The 21,814-nt window shown below is 39.7% G+C and overlaps 1 protein-coding gene and 1 pseudogene across 1 annotated transcript in view; one reads left to right on the top strand and one right to left on the bottom strand.

Annotated features, from left to right (window-relative positions):
- LOC139940721 (probable cytosolic iron-sulfur protein assembly protein CIAO1 homolog) overlaps window positions 1-21,432 on the top strand; it is an 89,579-nt gene extending 68,147 nt beyond the window's left edge. The window contains exons 5-6 of the mRNA XM_071937086.1: window positions 16,959-17,043; window positions 17,961-21,432. Of these exons, the coding sequence (XP_071793187.1) occupies window positions 16,959-17,043; window positions 17,961-18,177 (302 nt within the window). The 3' untranslated portion in view covers window positions 18,178-21,432. The remainder of the gene's footprint in view (window positions 1-16,958; window positions 17,044-17,960) is intronic.
- LOC139940788 (uncharacterized) lies at window positions 1,022-7,583 on the bottom strand (annotated as a pseudogene).
- Window positions 21,433-21,814: the final 382 nt, after the last annotated feature.

Raw genomic sequence — 21,814 nt, 5'->3', positions numbered from 1 at the left:
CGAGGCTATTTATAGGAGAAAAAAAAAATTAAATACAAAATAAATAGTACAAATTTTGGTCACCACGTGGTCTCCTATCGAAATACTGACTGGGCCCGATTTTGCTTAACCTCAGTGACCGGACGAGAACTGGTGTTATCAACGCAGTATAGTCGTAGATAAAACCAAGTAATTACTTTTGAAGAAAATTGACATTGTGTTGAGAACGCCTCGAACGCAGACTAAAACGATCAACACGTGGTGCAGAGCGTGGTTATGCTCCTCAATGCACCGCATACTTACACGTGGTGACCGCAATGCACCGCATGCTTACACGTGGTGACAAAGTACGTGTACATGTAATCGTAAAATCTTTACGCGCAATCAATGGGGAATTTTGTAGTTCTTTATACATGAATTTTGAAATTTTCAACCTCTCTTTTGAGCCGGAAGACAAAATCAAAATGGGGTCATGTCTGTGAGACGTTTACGGAGTTTTTAATGCCCTTTCCGATGATGTATTGATTGTAAAAATCCCTCATGTAGATCTAAAGTTATGATTTTTTGAAATAATAAACTTTGAATGAGTGTATCTCATCAACTGATGACGTCATCGTGACGTAACAACTTTGTATCATCTACTGGTTATCGTCTACCTGTGTGCAAAGTTTCAACTTAATGCAAGCTTCGCATCTATGCTTTTTCTTGCGGACAATCGACGAGAAGAAGAAGAAGAAAAACCAAAAAAAAAAACAAAAAAAAACCAAAAAAAAACGAACAAAATCAAAGAGTTGTTCGGGCTGTTGCCCGAACACCTAAAAACCGAACAAAAATTAGAGGTGTTCCGGGCTGTTGGCCCGAACACCTAATTAGATAACAAAATAAACACACCAGGACTGTATTATAGTTTAGAGAATAACACAATAAGTGTCAATGGTTTTATTTTTTGACATCATGAGTGCAACAGCTCAAAATGTTTTAGTTTTTACCTTCACACTACCTGTGTGTGGTATTCACTGACTATACAGTCAAGATAGAGTGGTACAAGTAATACACCATAGATAATACTCAAACGGCATCACAGTTGAAAGCAGTACTGGCCATTGAGTGATGGATTTTTTGGGGTGTGAAAATCAGCCCTGATGGTAACGAGACAATTGGAAAGCTAATTGGCTAGGTGTAGTTTGGGAACATCAACATTTTGAGATTAACAAAAATAAAAAATGGAAGAGTAGTACTGACTGTTTAATCAAAAACGAACACTTGATAAGCGTCCGATGGCATCATGCATTTAAATGCCTCAAAGCTCACACTGGTTCTGTACAGCATCCACGAGAACCTGTCTTTCTACCAATTCTACCAATTCTACAGCATTATTTTGCACATCAGTCCAGCTCTTTGATGGCAGTTCCCAGATTTTTGTAGGAGAGCAAGACGTGAAAAATAGCTGGCTATCTGTTGGGTAGTCAACCAGTCATCTCTGTGAAAGTGACTTTTCAATCGCCGCGACACAGTTTCTGGGTTTTCCTTTTTTCCTGTATTGGCGCCAATCATGAACTGAGCAAGCAAAAAGTCCTTCACTTGCTGTGAAAACCTCTTCCTTGCCTTGGAAATCTTGCGAGCCCAGCCAGGAAGGATTGCCTGGGCCATAGAGGCCGAAGCTGCTCCCGAACTGACAGTCTCAACACCTGTACTGGAACAAGAAGGGCCAGCTTGCATCTCGCCAATCTTTTCAGCCCACTGACGTGCAATCTTGTCAAGACGAGATTCCTTAAGGGGACGAAACATATGTCGTCCAGCTGCCAAATGATGTGTGAGGAGCTCATCGGTGGGGAAAGTTTTGACACAGTTTGATTCTGTACAGGAAAACTGAACATCATCCCTTTGTTGACGAATTGCTCCCGTCAAGACTTTGGGCTCAGTATAATGTCCAACAGTGTAAGTGGTGATCAGTGGTCCAGGTGGTTGCTTGACCAATTTTGCGTAGGGATGGAATTGGTTGCCAATGCTGTAAGCGAGCCAGGAGCGCACACCACCTTCCTCAAAGGAGAAATTGGTAAAGTTGGCGACACCTGGCCATTTCAGAGTTTCACCAGAAGTGGGCATGTCTCCAATCTTAAGAACAGATGCATAGCATCCTCTCACACCATTGTATGACTCTAAGGCAGTGTGCATGTCATCAGCAGTGAGTACGTGGTTGCCTTCATTGACGTACCGCTCGATATGGGCCTTCATCGGTGCTATCTTACGATCACATATGTCTTTACCTGCCTTAGCCCTGGCGGCCTTACACTTTCGTTTTGTACTACAGTGACGTCCTGGACATCAGGGTACATTTCTGGGGCGGAAAATTTTCACAGCTTCATAACTCAAATCTTACCTGCAAGAAAGCACCAATTTCAACAGATTCACATTCCATGGCAGCATATGTTTTTCTGCGGTGGGTTTTGATCGTCATATATTCTTCACAAATCCGTAATTTTCATGAAACAATGCAGCTCCCAACGTTAAGGAATTCCCATTTTAGTTCGTACTCTCACAGTCTGCCGTGTGTACGCAAGACGCACGACGCGCAAATTTTGAATTGTGTTGTTAACGCTGTGCAGTCAAGATACGGTGAGCAAGAATTCATGCGTCTAAGCTTGCATTATGCGTCTTGCACGCGAATGTATACGCGTACGCACGACAACAGACAACACTGTGAGAAAACGATCGAAACGGGAATTTTTTAACGTTGGAAGCTGCATTATTTCACAAAAATGACGGATTTGTGAGGAAAATATGAGGACCAAAACCCACCGCAGAAAAATGTATGCCGCCATGGAATGTGAATCTGTTGAAATTAGTGGCTTGTTGCTGGTAAGATTTAAGTTATGAAGCTGTGAAATTTTTCCGCCCCAGAAACGGGCCTCAATAGTTAGGACTCTGTTCCTGTGTACAGAGAAAGAGTCCTACATGTATATAGGGCTATACCTGCCTGTACCTGGGAGATATCATACCTTGAAATGATGATGTCCACTTTTTTAGCAAGGATAAGAGGTGCACAGTGGTAACATCATGTATTATCAGACCTAAGAGAGACTTCGGTGATGTTTGGACGCCTTCGTTTCAGCTCAAGCAACGAGGCTTCTAGTACTAACAGTACGCTCCACCAATTCTCGACACATGGCTGGATTAGATGGACGAAGCACAAAATCTGAAGATAACAAGAAAGACATGAATCTTATTTTAATGATGTAAGATTTGCATCAAGATAAAGTATTTCTAATTTTTGTTGTACCCCGTTAAATACATGTATACCGATGTGTGAAAAATAAATGCAGTCAAGTGGGTGGTTTTTGAACAATATGAGTCCCATGTGACACGCATGTGTTGTTGCTTTTTTCTTTTTCTTTTTCAACTCATAAAAAACACCAAGTATATGTGTTGCTTACCACACATCTGTTTAAGGGTAAAAATGAGTAAATCTCAAATATAAAAGTATCATTCCCTGCAAGTGATGAACCAAGGATAACACATGGTTATACAAAGTTATTATTCACAATTCATCATGAGTGCTTGAAAAGTTCTTATTGCTTCTTTCACACAGGTCTTTGTGTATTTTATTTGTTAAATCTGCTGATTCATTAAACAAATAAAATGAAAATGTGAATGACAAATTATGGCTTTTCAGTGATTTGTATCATGAGCAAACTTTTTACCTCAAATTCACTGCCAGATTTCATCACAGCAACCGTCACATGCCAGGATATCCCTTTCTTGCCACACCAGTCTTGTTGAGCTTCTCTAAATCGTCTCGGCAAATACTTCATTGCCCAATCCATAGTCAAAAGTGCTTGGGAAGAGGTAAGGTTTGAAAGAATATCCTCTTTGCACTTTTCCTGAGCCATTGTACGCACAAGATGATTTTTTAGACCAATGATACGGTCCTTGGCGGACTCAAAATCATAAGCTACTTCGTCCTTCTGTGATGGGTACCTGGAATAAAACATATATCATCACAATAAAATCAATGTCATGAATATGAACCATTGTGCACACAAATTGTACTCTCTAAGAATTGATGTTGGAGAGGTTCCATAACCCATTCTAAGAAACTTACTTGTACTTTGTGTTGACACTTGATATGGAGAACTCAACTTCATTTAGCAGAAGACGTAGGTCGTCACATATCTCACAGTGGACGTCATGAGGATGGTTGCAAGAATCTTTAGAACTCAGTGCATAAGTCCAACAGTGATCAGGACAGGAATTGTTTTCCTTAACATGGAGTTTGAGGTACTGGCGAACTGTTCGGAACCTAGTTTTGAGCTCATCTACCCACAAAGCTGAAAAGCCTGCAACAATCAAAAGCAAAGGTGAACAGTTACATTTTATATCCGAATAAATAGTGAGAATTAACTGTGATCCAGGGCTGTCTCAACTTAACTGCAATCAGCAGTACAATGTATTATAATAACCCTTTCAGACAATATGAAATATAAATGATACCAAGTCGACTGATGTTAATAGACCGGCAGCCCAGAGCACTTTGGTTAAAGGAACGAGGTACCTATATTTGAGTACATGAACATTTAGTGGATAACCTGACATAGTCAGATATGGATGTCTGCCGGGGACCCCCCGTTGCGTGTAGGACATGGACCCCCAACAAAGAGGCAAAATAATGGGCTGGATCAAACATTCTAAGTACCACATGAAACCAAGTGGAAATGGTCATCACCATGATACTAAGTAAAAAATATCAACCGCCAGACAAATTTTCTGCTGCATTAGGCCTGCCAGACACCCCTCCCCCAAATATTTAGTGTATAAACCTATGGATTGAAATTGACCAGTTGTCAAATTAGCTCAGATTTACATGAAACTTTGTCTAACTGTTCCACTATGGCTAAAATGAACACAAACCAAAAATTAAATCCATACTCCGTACCGTTTTCGAGATACAGCCTCTTAAAATATGCTAAATTAATCTCCCCCTTTTGGAGCTCCGCCCCCGGCCGACACCGCACGTCGTGGTGGTATTCTTTCAAAAATTAAGAGCCCGTAATTTAATAACGACCCCAGCTGTTTGGCTGAAAGGTGTATGCTATTTAAGATGTGGCCCTTGATTCATAATTTGGCTGCACTGGGCCTGCCAAACACCCCCACCCCGGGGTTAAACATCGGAGGAACGACCTAAAACCAAGTTGAAATTACCAATAGGCCTAATGCACTATTCTTAACACAAGACAATATCAGCCGCCAGACAAATGTTTTGCTGCATTGGGCGCGGCCCGACAGACACCTACCCCACATGAAACCAAGTTGAAATGATCAATAACACTATTCTTAATACCAGTATCAATCATCAGACGGAAGTTGCTGCATTGGGCCTGGCAGACACCTCCCCTCCCCCGGGGTTTCAGAGGAACCACCTGAAACCAACCAAGTTGAAATGACCAATGACAATGTTTTTAATACAGTTAGTATCAACTGCCAGACAAAAGTTTTGCTGCATTGGGCCCGGCAGACACCTCCCCTCCCCGGGTTAAACATCAGAGGAACCACCTGAAACCAAGTTGAAGCGACCAATAACAATATTCTTGATACAATTACAAGTATCAACTGCTAGACAAAAGTTTTGCTGCATTGGGCCCGGCAGACACCTCCCCTGCCCTGGGTTTCAGAGGAACCACCTGAAACCCAGTTGAAATGACCAATAACAATATTCTTAAACCCAGGGGGTGGGGTGTCTGGCGTGCCCAATGCAGCAATTTTTTGTCTGGCATGTGATACTTGTATTAAGAATAGTGTAAATTGTTCATTTTAACTTGATTTCAGGGGATTCCTCTGTTGTTTAACCCGGGAGAGGGGAGGTGTCTGCCAGGCCTCTTACAGCATAACTTTCGTCTGGCAGTTGAAGAACAGTGTTGTTGGTCATTTCAACTTGGTTCCAGGTGGTTCCTCTGTGTTTAACCCGGGGGGCATGGGGGGGGGGGGGGGGGGGCTGGTATCTGCCGGGCCCAATGCAGCAAAACTTGTGTCTACCTAGCGGCTGATCTGGTATAAAGAATAGTGTATTATAGGCATATTGGCCATTTCAACTTGGTTTTAGGTCTTTCATACTAAGTTTAACCCCGGGGTTGGGGAGGTGTCTGCCGGTCCCTATGCAGCAAAACTTTTGTCTGGCGGTTGGTACTGGTATTACGAATAGTGTTATTGGTCATTTCAACTTGGTTTCAGGTGGTTCCTCTGATGTTTAACCTGGGGGAGGGGAGGTGTCTGTCGGGCCCAATGCAGCAAAACTTTTGTCTGGCAGTTGAAACTGGTATTAAGAATATTGTTATTGGTTATTTCAACTTGGTTTCAGGTGGTTCCTTTGATGTTTAACCCGGGGAGGGATGGTGTCTGTCAGGCCGCGCCCAATGAAGCAAAACATTTTTTGTCTGGCCACATCTTAAATAGCATACACCTTTCAGCCAAACAGCTGGGGTCGTTATTAAATTACGGGCTCTTAACGTTTGAAAGAATACCACCACGACGCGCGGTGTCGACCGGGGGCGGAGCTCCAAAAGGGGGAGATTTTAGCATATTTTAAGAGGCTGTATCTCGGAAACAGTACGGAGTATGGATTTAATTTTTGGTTTGTGTTCATTTTAGCCATAGTGGAACAGTTAGACAAAGTTTCATGTACATGTAAATCTGAGCTAATTTGACAACTGGTCAATTTCAACCCATAGGTTTGTACACTAAATATTTGGGGGAGGGGGTGTCTGGCAGGCCTAATGCAGCAGAAAATTTGTCTGGCAGAATATTTTTTACTTAGTATCATGGTGATGACCATTTCCACTTGGTTTCATGTGGTACCTAGAATGTTTGATCCAGCCCATTATTTTGCCTCTTTGCTGGGGGTCCATGCGCTACACGCAGAGGGGGGTCCCTGGCAGACATCCATATCTGACTATGTCAGGTTATCCACTAAATGTTCCTGTACTCAAATATTGGTACCTCGTTCCTTTAACCAAAGTGCTCTGGGCTGCCGGTCTATAAGGGATGTAATCAATGTTCAACGTTCAAGTACATAAATTACCCAGAAAGGAATAAAAAAGGCTGATCAGATCTAACTTTATGCATACAGAATAACAGAAATGCAAAGGAAAGCATTGGGTTTGATTTATTTAATTAATTTTTTTTCTTACCTGTTCCGACTGGTATCAGTTCAGGGTACCCCATCGAACAAACACCTCACGACTAGTTGTTTTATTCGCACCATGATATGGTTTGCCTTTCCCTTCATGGAGTGGATGACATGGACATTATTTCCTTGTTGATGTCCAACTCAACCCTAACTTGTACCGATGTGCCGGGCATATCCTCTTATCACTGTTGTAAGCATCAACGTCGAATAACCCACATCGCAGGAGGATCAACTTCCACTCGACATTCACATCATGTGCAGCAACTTTCCACTTCTGCAAATGGCTCCGTATGTTTTTTGTGCATTGACGAAGATGCACGGTATTGCTCTCTCGCGGATAAGAGGGATATACACCACACTCGATGTCTTTGCAATACTCAAGATTATAAAAATCACACTGCAGCGATACAGCCGCCATATCCATGGCTGACATGTGGACATCGCTCGCGACTGGGGAGGGGGGGGGGTTGCAATGCAATGTGGGGCGCCCTCTTGCGGTACGTCGCGCTAACTGGTGGGCGGTTCTGGACGTTCCACTTCCATTATCACTTCCATTATCATCATCTTTGTTGATGTATTTGTTTAATGTTATAATAACATCCTATTCCAGACGTGAATTAAAGGCAAGCAATACTTTACTCAGGACTGTATGTAGGTTTGATACAGATACTTATGAACTTTTCCATCTTTGTTGACCCTTGGCAATCAAAATCAAGAAGAGCTGGCAATGTTTTTATTTTTTATTATTGTAGTTGGATATCTGAACTATATTTTCACCAAATTTGTTGACACTCAGCCCTGCACTAATTAAGTTATGGTTAACTGCGTAGATGGCTTATTTCCTTAGTAGAACTGTCAAGTGTTTTCCTAATGCCTAGATATCTAAAGTTAAAATTTTCACACATTTTTTTTATTATTTCATCGTGAAGAGGACGATGAGCTCTTTCTTATGATGTATAAGTCAACAAAAATTGATACAGTTTAATGGAATTAACGGGGCTCTAACAGTACGCCAGAAACACTACAAATAAACTCCCCGAAAGTGTCAATTTTGCGCTGAAACTAGTTGCAGTTGGTGCCCGTACTCGGCCACTGTAAGATTTTTGAGCGAGCTGCTCCACCAGGTGTTATGGTCCCAGGTGGGGATCAAATAGCCAAGATTTGAGTTTAAATCGCTGACCCCCCACCTTGTCGATTTTTCAAGATTTTGCATGGTCTTCTCGTAAACGAACACTTAAAAAGTTTGCGTCCGTATTTTCTGTGAGTATGATTGACACTCTTATCGAGATCCAATCATGTCTTATCTTAACCCCCCCCCCCCCACCACCAGTTTGTTATACATTTTGTTTCTCTCAAAAGACAAGCCGCTGGGTTGCGCGGTGTCTCTGTGGTTTTCTTTGGGTTCGGTGGTCCCCTGCCAGTTGAAATGACATTGGGAATTTAACAGCCAATTGGAAAGTTGTGTTTTACAATATGACCAGTCTTGATTTGTGTATAGATATCGCCTCCAATAATGACTTAGACTACTTTGTTGACGATAAAACTATTCTAGTGATGGTACCCAACCCTTCCTCTTCGGTACGGTAGATTAATATGGTAGACTAATACAATATTAATAATGTTATCAATATTATCAATATTATCAATATTAACAATTTTTTTAAGAGTCGGCTTTAAAAGTACCTGTTTCAACAGTCGATGTTTATTTTGAGCATAACAAAATGTACTTTTCACAAAGGAAATTATTTGACGCTTTAAATGTTGTTTGTCTTTTGTTACTGAAATCATAGACTAAAACTATCCAAAGATTGTTGCCAATTTGCTTCTGAAATTACTCTGGTGATCATACTAACTCTCCATCATCGGTACCATAGATAAACACATTAACACTTGACAAATTCATTTTTTGTTATTCAAAGTAACGCCTTAAAAGTTACTTGTGTTGTAATTAATCACGGGCAGTTATATATTTATGTTTTTTAGTTTTTTACTGTTTCCTTTGGTTTTGGGTGATTTTTTTATATATTTTTTTTTAAGAGGGAGGAAGGATTTACCCCACCCAACCCCAACACAAGGCTTGGGGGGGGGGGGGGGAGGGGGACGACGACGACTAGTTTCCATTATTGGATTATAGTTGCACATGTAAAACATTTTAAAACCGCACCGTACCGAGCCATTAGCCATTAGCCTTTAGCCATTAGCCACAAATTGTTTTACTCATTTCTCAGAAACTACAGCACCTCAGTAAGTAAGGTTTGAAGTGAAGCTTTCCACTATCATTATCTTCAAACCCTGTAAGTTTAATGTAAATCTATGGACATTTTGAAAAAGTACCCAAATCCTTTAAAGTCACCTGGAAATAGAATTTTTTTTCTTTCAAACATAGTATATGCTTACGAACAATAAAACAATTTTTTTAGTAATTGTTTGTCACGATTTATATGTTTAAAAAATATATAAAGTTGTTTGGGGGGCTGACTCCGCCTACCCCTTTTGTGACGTCAATCGAGGCAGACTTTGCCTGCAATGCGTATAGTAAACACACGTGCAAAGTACATGTACGTCCAAGTCGTGAGTTGGTACATTTCAAAAAGTGTTTTTCTGCATTCAGCAGCAATACACCTGGTCGGCATTGCCGGAAAAAAACCAAACAAAATTGTTTTGAAACGTACAAACTCACGACTTGGTCCGTACATGTACTTTGCAATTTTGTTTACTCTACGCATTACAGGCAAATTCTGCCTCGATATACGTCACGAACAGCGCCCTCTCGGGTCGGGGTCTACTCTTAAATTTGTAAATAACATAAGAACTGATTTTTTAAAACCTTAGTTAACTGTGTATTCACATTCCACTCATCAAAACACATATATTAGTGACAAAAGCTTTATTTTGAAAAAATACCACTTCCAGGTGACTTTAAGCTTACGAAGCTTGCGGAAAATGCACTTGGTGTCAGGGCAAGTGCCATAATGGATAAGGGGAAATACAGTCAAGGGGAAATATGTTTAATCATACCTATGGAGAGAACGTGTTATAAATCCTGTACAAAATTGATTATTAATTTACAGACCTGAAAGGAAAAAGTTATAACAAACCTGGGAATAAATGGGGTTAATAAGACCCTGTAAAAGAGCGGGTTAAACCTGCAAGAAATAAATTATGTACACACCTGAAAGAAAAAAAATGGATTAACACAAACCTGTTGAAAAAATGGGGGTTAACACAATCCTGTAAAAAGAACGTGGTTAAAAATAGGAACCTGTAAACACAGTAAATTATTTACAAACCTGTAAAGGAAAACTTATATATATGTATATAAATATGAAATTAAAACTAATTGCAAGAAGAACCAAAACGCACATTAAATGCTTGAATCGACACTGGTGACCAGGCAGTCCATTAGAACGTATTACAAGTAAAACTGGTACATATTGAACAAAATTATACATATATAAAAATACATTAAAATTACATGAAAAACCACAAGATTACAAACCACAATAAAACCACAAAAGCAATTACAAAAAGCTTGAAAGCTACGGAAGAAAGGCACTAAAAAGATTAAATACAAAAAACATTAATGCACAGCATAAGTATGGTACTCATCTGGAACAAATCAAACTATGGCAAACTACGAATTTATGGCAAACTACGAATGATGTAAGGAATGGTGGACATTTTGTATCTATCTGTTCGACACTTGGGCATGAGAAGACCAGACAGGGTACTAGACCTTAATTGTCTCCTAGAGATACTCTCTCGATATGGTGGTAGGAAGTCCCTGAATCTAGCTGAGTGAAGTAACTTCACACCAAACTTGTACACTAGGTCTTCACGCCTGGCTTTAAGGGATTGGATACCAAGTGTAGCTAGTGTTGAAGTGTACGTTTCTGAATACTCTCAATGGAATTCGCTTGTTGGACTGTAATTGAACTGTGCCGGACCTGGCAAGCATACTCCAAGATAGGCCTAATGTAACATGTGAATATAATAATCATATCTGAAATAAGCACATTGGATTTTTTGAGAATGCATAATGTATATGTCGTCTTCGACATTCAACTACTAATATATACATGTTCAAAGCTCAAAATGGTTTCCTATGTTGCCAAAAATTGTTGACACACTCTACCAAATACACTTACTGACTGGCCAAGACTTGAAGTGTATCTAAAGAGTCACACGAAAATATTCAACGTAGTATAATACCAACACTCTGTTTGATTTTTTGAAAAAACATTATTAATAGTGTCCCAACTGAGTAACTCTGTTTCCATCAACCTTCTGTACACTTGAACAGTATTCTGTGTTTACACACGTACCTTCAATCTTTCCCACAGCCGCCTCCCAACTTCAAGTTTCTATTCGTATGAAGTGTGATGAGCCTGTTGACACTTAGTTTGGCCAAGGAAATCTTATGATAGCCGATCAACTGGTTTACGAGCTCGCTTGGGTCTGGGGCTGAACTGAGGAACTTCTTCCAGAGTCTCAGTGACACGGACCAGGAAACCATAGTGTTGAATGATGTGTTCCCAGAGTATCTTCAATGCAAGACCCGTGACGCCATAATTCTGTTCCAGACGATTGAGCATGACATTGTGATCGATAGTGTCAAACGCTGCGGAATAGTCGAGGAGTATCAGAGTTGACTCCTCGCCGTTATCGGCGGCGAGAAGCAAGTTGATGTAGAATCGAAGAAGTGCAGTCTCTACACTCCTACCTTTGCGATAGGCCGATTGAAGTTTGGTAGTCAGAGAATGTGTGGCCATGTTACTCCGAACCTGTGCAGCCACTGCCCGTTCGATGGTTTTCGCTAAGAACTTCAAGTTAGCGATAGGCCTGTAATTGCTGAGGACGTCGGGGTCAGCAGACTTTCTTTTTTGATCAGGGGCGTAATATGAGCAGATTTAAGTGCATCAGGGAAAACACCCATTTGGAAACTCATGTTGATGATCTTGGTTATAGTTGGAGTGAGTTCATTTATACTGGATTTAAGCAGCCAAGTTGGTATTGGATCGGGTTTACAGGATTTGGGTTGCGACTCCATGACGAGTTTCTTGACGGAGAACTCAGACAAGGGATGAAACTGGTCTGGATCAGTAACAATGTTTACAGGTGAGCTGTCAAGTTCGTCTCTTAGAGCCTGGATCTTTGAGGCAAAAGAGTCAGCAAATTGACAACATAACTCTGCCGAGTTCGAACCGGAAGGCAAGATTTTCGATGAAGATGAGTTCATCCTATTCACCATTTGAAACAGCTGTTGTGAATCTCCAGTTTGGAAGACTTCCAGCGTCGCTCATGACGCCCTAGCTCCCGTTTAAAACTATGAACATCGTCGTTGAACCAGGGTGCATGAGGGCAAGCTGTTACAGTACACTGAAGTAACGGTGCATGGCGATCGAGAATGTCCTTCAGGGTCTGCTCATATTGCCCAACTAAACCCTCCAGGCTGGACGAGGGGGATGCAAACAGTTCTGCAAACATGTCATTACGGAAAGCTTCAATGTCAATGTCACAGAAATTACGCTTCTGGACATTCACTTTAACCGTGCCAGGTCGCCCAATATTTAACTGGCAGGTAACAGCGGCATGATCAGAGGGCAAGTATTGAGTAGTACAAACCGTGGATACAAAATTGGCAGTTAGTCTTTTGATAAGAAGGTCGAGAGTGTGCCGGGCACAATGTGTTGAACCAGATACTAATTGTTTCAGTCCGGCAGAGTCCAAACAAAAAATGATTAGGGTCACATGTAACATTTTCTAGCAAAGTGGAGAATTCTTGCATGAAGAGCAGATATGTGGATTTCTTGTCGAATGACCTTTGGGGTCTGTACACTACCAATAGCAATGTCTAATAATAGCAAAAAATTACTAGAAAATACAGAATACCAAGCATTAATAAAATACTCAACTGTTGAATGATGTCAGGCCTTACACTGAGCAAGTGATCCCCAAAAAATGATGCAATCAACCCAAAATAATATTTTCCCAACAGGCAATAAAAATTTACCACAAAGTCTAACACAAAAATAGCCTACTGTTGAGAGCAAGATAATTCAAGAGCAGAAGATGAATGCAAATATAAAACAAATTGCAATTCTCAGAAATACAATTATCAAAAATGCAACATCATAAATGCAATATCGAAAATGCAATACCGAAAATGCAATTATCGAAAATGCAGTTTTCAAAAATGCAATTCTCAAAAATGCAATCATCAAAAATGCAGTTTTCTCAAGTGCAATTCTCAAAAATGCAAGTATCAGAAATGCAAACCTCCTCAAAAAATGACGTTTCGAAAATGCAATATGAAAAATGCATTATAGAAACTGCAATTCTCAAAAATGCAACTCTCAAAAATGCAACTCTCAAAAAATCATTTAGCACACCAGAAATTGTATCAAAACACCCTCGTTAATTGATGTGACGTGAAGAGTTTGACTCAACTATCAAATTGACTTTAGCACATGTAGCAGAATTCTCAAAATTCAACCAAAACTTAAGCACTTGTTGAGCAGGTTTGCAAAGAAAATTCAAACACATCTGTGACTTTTATGCAATATGGCACAATTAAGTAATAGCACTGTTATTAACACAATGTTACCTTTTGAAAATGCCATAACAGTTTTAAGGATTGTTCTTCCCGTCGATCGACATGGTAGTTCTGTGCCGTGTGTGTGCACAGCAGTGCGTTGAAAACGATGTATGCACCACACACAATATATACTGTTCACTGTTCAGTTAAAAACAGGGACAAGTCGACCTGTCTTTACCCGATTTCTTTACGTTAAAATTGGCATCAATAGTTCACATAATTACCGCTCAGTTCTTCCAAGGCCACTCCTAGTCTTTTCTGGAGATTTCAGGGCTCACAAGATGAAAGTTAAGTAGAAAACACAGACGAAATGCAACAACAAAACCGAACGAAAACAGCGTGAGTCTTGAAACTGTAAACAAGGTTCGATCCCCCACTCAAGTTGAACGATATGGCGCCTCACAATGTTATATAATAACTTTCGATTTATATAGGGCCTAACACTTAAATCTCTAAGTGCTTTACATTAGTGCCCTGGTCATAGGGCCAATAACATCCCCTTTTTTAATGTTTCTCAGCTCCCTTGGGAGTATACAACCTGGGCAACAGTTTATATCGCTCCAAAGGCTTTTTCATTTACAATATCAACCTCTACCCTCGCAAGTACCCATTTATTCCCCTGGGTGAAGAGAAGCAATTATAGTAAAGTATCTTGCTCAAGGACACAAGTGTTACGACCGGGGTTCGAACCCACACTCCGGTGAAAACGCACCAGAACTTGAATTCGATGCTCTACAATGTTCAATCCGTCTAAGTGGTTCATCACGGAACCCGACTTCTCTTCGGGATAGTACGGTGTCTCTACGGAGCCAATCAGCGGTGTGGTGACGTCTCCGTTGAACATCGGGGGGCACGTCCAGAGCGTCCTTCGGCGGGTTGAATTGGTCCGGCAGGCAAGGCAGGGCCCGGGCCGGGGCTGACCATCGAGTTCGTCTTACAGGGGCTATTCTTTGGTTTCCTCAGTACCCAGATTCTCCACCAAATGTGACCAGGATGTTATTAGAGTCGATAAGAAGGGATACTGAGGAGAATAGCTTTGTCGTTAAAATAGGAAAATAGGAAATTAGGAGAGGAGAGAGTCCGTTATAATGTGGTGTTGTCTCTCGTGAACATGATTTGAAAGTGAGTCTTAATTTATACATTCTCGGACTCGTAATTATTTAATATAAAACATACAATTCTGACATTAATTATTAAAGAAAATCTTACAATGAAAATGAATAGTTGACTGTACAATAAAAGAACTACGGGTACGCACTATTGAATGTCGGCTTGAACAATTGCTTTCCTGCCAAAATAATGACAATGGCAGCAACAATGCTGCCACACCTTAAACCATAAATCCTTCCAAAAATACACAGTAATAGCAGCAAACCTTTAATAATAACTGCAACTTCTGTTAACTTTAAAAAAATATAACTAAATGAAACAAATATAATATAAAAACGGTGTGAATAAAAAGAGGAGAGAGTCCGTTATAATGTGGTGCTGTCTCTCGTGAACATGATTTGAAAGTGAGTGAAAAGTGAACGTGAAGCTTATGAGGGCGCAAATGTTAACAGGTTAATTTGTATAAATAAACGTTTCTAAGACGAGCTGAATTGGCGGAAGGATAAAAAGTAAGGTAAGTAATACGTTTAGAAATAAAAGAAAATAGTGCATTTTAAAGGAAAAGTAAGAAAACTCTGTGGGGTGTCTTTATAACCGTCACATATACAGTCTACGGGAAGCCTTAGAGACAATATCCTTAATGTGAATGTCCCTCTCAAGTTGTTCTGAACAGTAACACCCAGTAATTTCATGGATGTAACACAATCAAGCTCTACTGCATCTAGGGTATTTAAAGACAATGGAATGTCCATGTCCCGCTCTATGAAGCAAATTGACATGGTATGGCATTGTGAGGAATTTGGCTTAACGTCATTGTTCTTACACCAATCTGATAGTTCATCAAGGTGATTTTGCATGTTAGACTGTTCACCATGCTGAGCGACTTCACTGAGAGCAAACCAGGACAATTGGTGAATGTTTTGTCTAATGTTGAGGCACTGCGAGTTGGGAATGAGATCAGCTTTGTCATGCCCAAATCATCAACAAAGGGGTGCAGTTGAGGTTGTTAAAGTCTCCCATGATCATAATGATAGTCCGAGGCACGAATGTTATCAACAGTGTGACAAACGTGTTCGATGATCTTGTTCTGGTATGGTGAGCTCGGAGGGTAATAGATAGCTCCAACGTACAAGTTCATTGAAGAGCGTTTTGGCGTATTTCTCGTAATCTTGAATTTTAGCCACAAACATTCATAGCAACACCTTTGGTTGGCATGGTTGGTGAGTTCACAGGTTACAATATGCTTCTTGACGAAGATTGCTACACCACCGCCACGTTTTTCATGGCGAGATATGCTAAAAGTCTTAAAATCTGAGATGTTAAATGCAGACTCACTTGCTTCAGTGAACCAAGTTTCTGTGACGACAGCCAAGTCCACCTCATTCAAGTTCCTCTGCTTTGGAGAGGAGAATTCATGGTAGTAAAGGAGGTTCACTGTTCGTGGGCTTTGTTTCACAAATTTTACTCAAATCACGGCGTGAGGATCTATATTGGACATCGTTTTCTCTTTCAGTTCCAATTAAAATAACGGGAATTTTGCGATTGATGTGGCTCCCTCCACGACGTTGCTTTAAAAGTCCCTATTTGGAGATCGATGTATACATTGATTTGTCCATAGATAAGTTTGAAGGTTTGACGAAGTATTTCTGCCTTGTTATAACAAACTCTGCCGTTAACTTCCATTTTCAGTACTCACAAATTGTCAACACAGAATGGCTAAATCACAAGTGTCAAAAATACACGCCTCGGTGCATGCTCACATGTATCGGCAAGTAGAAGTTAAAAAAACCAGGATTTATTTCAGATTTTTTCTACTTTTTCAGCTTACCAAAGTCCATTTCTCCAGTCCAGAGAGAGTTGGGATGTTACCATACTTATAAAAAACATATACAGCAAAGGCATGACGACACACAAAGTGTAAAATCTTGATTAAAAAGACAAGAGCCAATATTAACAAGAGGTGGCAGCAGCTGAACAGCGCCCTTTAATGACATGTATGTATGCATTTCATATATGGTCTGCTGAAACTTCACTTCCCCTCAAAATTAATTTTGTTTAATGGCATTTCTTTTTCCTTTTTTTCTAACTCAGGTGATTCTTTTGTGAGCGATTTTCAATGGAAATGTGTTTGTACTTTGTCTGGTTATCACACAAGAACTATTTATGATGTTGACTGGTAAGTATTCCTTCCTAGAAAAAAGCAGACTTTAGGTCAACTGGTTGGTCAGCTATATGGGCAGCTAATTCTAGCAATGAAAAACCACCAAAACAAAATACAAGTCCCCCACAACAAAGGTTAAATAGGATGCGCAGCAAAGAGGGCAAAACTCACCAAAACTCGTTTTTTTTACACTAGCTGTATGGGTATTTTGTTGTGCAATATGATAAATGGATACTGCTTTTACATTATACTGAGTGAACCAATGACAGTTGGAAATTTTTAACATTTTGAAAACAAAGAACTTTGCTTTACAGTTTAGCACAATCAGGCAATGCCTGCTAAAAATGGCATGTTTTAAAGGCAGTGGACACTATTTGTAAATACTCAAAATAATTATCAGCATAAAACCTCACTTGGTTACGAGTAATAGGGAGAGGTTGATAGTATAAAACATTGTGAGAAACTGCTCCTCTGAAGTGACATATTTTTCAAGAAATAAGTAATTTTCCACGTATTTGATTTCAAGACCTCAGATTTAGAATTTGAGGTCGCGAAATCAAGCATCTGAAAGCACACAACTTCGTGTCACAGGGGTGTTTTTCCTTTCATAGGTTTGTTAGTTTATGCATATGTTGAGATACACCAAGTGAGAAGACTGGGCTTTGACAATTACCAATAGTGTCCAGTGGCTTTAATTCAATCTTAAAAACTCACCAACACACTAATTTAAAAAGTAATATATATGTTTTCTTAACTTTCTATTCACTCATTTTCAGAATAGTTATGGTAAAATTTGTATCGTTGATGACTTATTATTTCTATGTTCTCCAATGTACTTGGCTTCTCAACAAAGCATCAAGCTTGGTTTGGATTTGACCTGATGTGAAGCTTGATGTTCTTTGAGAATGATCTATTTTTGTTGACCATCCCAGGTGCAAGCAAAGTGGGATGCTAGCTACATGTTCAGGAGATGAAAGTATTCATATCTTTCAAGAAGGCAATAACGAGGAGTTCATTTCAACTTGTTGTACAAACTGTGCTCATGCTGGTGATGTCAATGCAGTCAGATGGAATCCAGATGGAAGTAACACATTAGCATCTGCTGGAGATGATAATGTTGTCAAGCTTTGGAAATACATCCCAAACTGATAAAAATGAGCAATGCAAAGTTATTTTAAAGGCACTGGACAAGTTACATTAGTTGTTTTTTCCCACTCAAACAATAAAAGACTTCAGCTGAAGCCTTTATTATGCATCTGAAAGCAGACAATATTGTGCAACAATGGTGTTTTTTCTGTCATAATTCTCTTGCAACTTTGATAACTAATTGAGCCTGAATTTTTACAAGTTTGTTATTTTATGCATATTAGATACAGAAGGTGAGAATACTGGTCTTTGACAATTACCAAACGTTTCCAATACCTGTAAAGTACTTCCAACCATTAGGAAATTGTCAAGTACAGTGTACTCTCTAAAACCTATGCTCTGTGTAAATTTATACATGTTTAAAGGTTCCCGTGTACAATTAAAATAATACAATTTTTTTTCATAAATACCTGTTCGCTATTCCTATTAGTGGAGAGTGCGTCTCGTGGGTGTGTATAAACCTTTGTTTATGACCGGTAAAAAGTGTTAATTCATGGGCGTACCACGCTACCTTGCACCTGTTCTTATAAGACAGTTTCTTCATTCCTATTGGTCGAGAGCAACGGCTGAAACAGTTGTGCCACATCATGCGATACGTGCTACGCGCACAGCATTCCCTTATAAGGAGTTGTTTACCCAAGGACGGTGGAGGGCTTTATCATTTCATAGCTGGAGGGGTGTTGTGTTGAAAGAAATCATTGAACAATTATAATTTTTGCATTTATTTTACTTTTTGACCAAAAAGTGATGATGTTTTTGACCCAAATGGTATTTATGAATGGGAATCAAAGTGCGTTGAATCGGTTTTCAACTAGTGGTTTGAACCTGCCGAGGCCTGGTTCTTTATAATTTACCTCGACTTCGTCTCTGTAAAATTATCAAGAACCAGGCCTTGTTGTGATTAAACTACTAGTTGAAAACCTCTTCAACACACATTGATTCCCTTAGTTAAGGTAGTATGAAGCCTACATGTTTTTAATTCCTGTTGAAATAATGTATAAGTAAGTATGCCTTACATATGCATGGTATTGGTAGACCGCCATCATTCTAACTAAATTCAATTCAATGCGATTCATCTTTGGTTGATTCCAAAAAAATGAAATATAAAAGGACATGTTGCCTTGGATCAGTGGAGTTGGTCCATGAAAAGGGTTTAAAACCATTTGCTATAAAATCTATATGATTAGAAAGATGTTTTAATAGTACATGTAGAATATAATTATTAAAAACTTGGCCCCACAAAATGACGTGCCGTGATAGTTCACAACGTAAGGAAAACCATGCAATTCGAGGCATATTTGTGCAGATTGTTACATTTTACTTTTTAAAGAAAAACATCTTTCTAACCATAGGCATTTTATAACAACTAGTTTCAAGTGTCTTTTATAGACCAACTCGCCTGATCCAAGGCAACGTGACCCTTCAAACACAGTTGTAGAGCTTTATACAATAATGGACGTCAATCATGGGGGGGGGGGCAAGGGGACCTGCCCCCATGCCCCCCTCACCCCCAAACAAAAAACTGCTCGAGTGTGGGGGACACAATATCAAATTTCCACAGTCTACCCGCAGGTCACCCAATTTCTTTTTCTTTTGTCTGTGAATATGCATATCGTTTTTTGTGGGTGATGTAATTAGTCAAAAGGGATAATTAGTCAAAAGGGCTTCTGGAATTCGGTCATTTTCGGCCTTTTCTGAAAAGTCTCAACCAAAACATAGTACCAGTAAATTGAAACGACCATACCTGTTGTTATAAATGTATGAAAAACTCAAATTTCAAAAAGAGAAAATTGTGTGTAAAAAATGGCTTCAAGAAAAAAGAAAACAAGTCACAAAAACAAGGCAAATTTTCCCATTATGAATGTCAGCAACAGTCCCCAATTAGTGTATGGATAGATTATTTCATATTCTTCCCGAAAATGTTAAAAGCAAGACCAGATTGTAGCTAGTCCAGATCCAAAACTCCCATTACGAAAAAATCAACTATTAGACAGCATAGTTTTCCTGCATGGTGCTTGGCTGACGATGACATCATCGACTGATATGGCAGCATGCTGTTTTTCGTGAGTATTGTGCACCAACCAATACCGACAGTTAACACTCCCCCACGTGACCGGGTTTTGACCAATACGAGACTTGAAACTTTCCTCCAGTCGTCCAAAACTTCCCGTTACATTAAACCTCATGGTTTTCCTGCCTGGTGATTGGCTGACGATGACATCATCCATTATTAAGACAGCTTGCTGTATGTCGTGGGTATGGTTCCCCGACCACCAAGCCAACGTTAGTCAATAACAAAAGAGCCTGTCTACTATATATGATGATAATAATAATAATAATATATGAGCTGAATGAGGGTCAGCTCATTCAGCTTATGGTAGACAGGCTCTTTTATTATTGACTAATGCTGGCTTAGTGGTCGGGGCACAATACTCACAAAAACAGCATGCTGCCATATCAGTCGATGATGTCATCGTCAGCCAATCACCGTGCAGGAAAACCATGCTGTCTAATAGTTGATTTTTTCGTAATGGGAGTTTTGGATTAATGGTGGAAATCGCTGTATCCTGACTGGACTAGCTACAATCCGTTCTCGCTTATAACATTTTCGGGACGAATATGAAATAGACTATCCATACATATTAATTGGGGACTGCTGCCGACATTCATGACGGGAAAATTTGCCGTGTTTTTGTGACTTGTTTTCTTCTTTTTTTTGAAGCCATTTTTTCGTACAAATTTCTCAATTCAAAATTTGAGTTGCACCGATTTTGTTCATACAAAACGACAGATATGCTCTTCATTTCAATGTACTGCTACATTATTTCTGTCAATACTTTTCAGATAAGGCCGAAAAGACTGAATTTCAGGAGCCCTTTGGACTAATTATATATTCAAACCGAGGTCACGCATGAAAAACCACACCAAACACTGCAGATAAAACCGGGCAAATAGGCTTATTAATGCATGGGTTGCGGGTAGATTGTCCAAGCCCCATGTTCCACCTACTTTACTGCACTGTGTGAGACCAAAATCCTGGGGTTTTTGAAGGGTGGGGAAACGGTACCAAATGTACCCCCCTCCCAGATTTGTTTTTGAACTTGTGTATGTTATAAAGGCATGTGCCATCTCCAGCCTTTTTTATTTCTTAACTGGTTATCACACATTGATGTGGACATCAGCACCGATTTATTTTCGCAATCATTAAAAACTATGACATTCAGGAAGATCAGAATAAAGGTTCTTCACTTACCCTTGTTATACTGTGTCAGGTTTTGTTATTGCTCAAGGTTTCCATACACTTCGACCTAAAGACTCTTTTCCCTCATTTTCCCCCAGTTTCGACATATTTATGAAAATGCTTGCATAAATGCACAGTAGATACTGCACTAAAGACAAAAATATCACACACAAAATATATTCCAAACGGACCAACTCTTCATTGTTATGAAACTCAACACTTTTTTCCTGTAGTGTAATAAATTAGATTAATGCTGACCACTGTGTTGCATATTCTTGAACTGATACTGTACTACGAATTTAAAAGTACTACCAAAGTCCAAAAATCTTAAGCTCAAATAGGGCTTTTTGTTCTGTTCCTCCATCATTTTTGCCTCTGATTGGCCTTAGATTGCACCAC

Source organism: Asterias amurensis, chromosome 8 (genome assembly GCF_032118995.1).
Source record: "Asterias amurensis chromosome 8, ASM3211899v1".
Lineage (NCBI taxonomy): Eukaryota > Metazoa > Echinodermata > Asteroidea > Forcipulatida > Asteriidae > Asterias > Asterias amurensis.
This window is presented reverse-complemented; position numbering and strand designations above follow the sequence as displayed.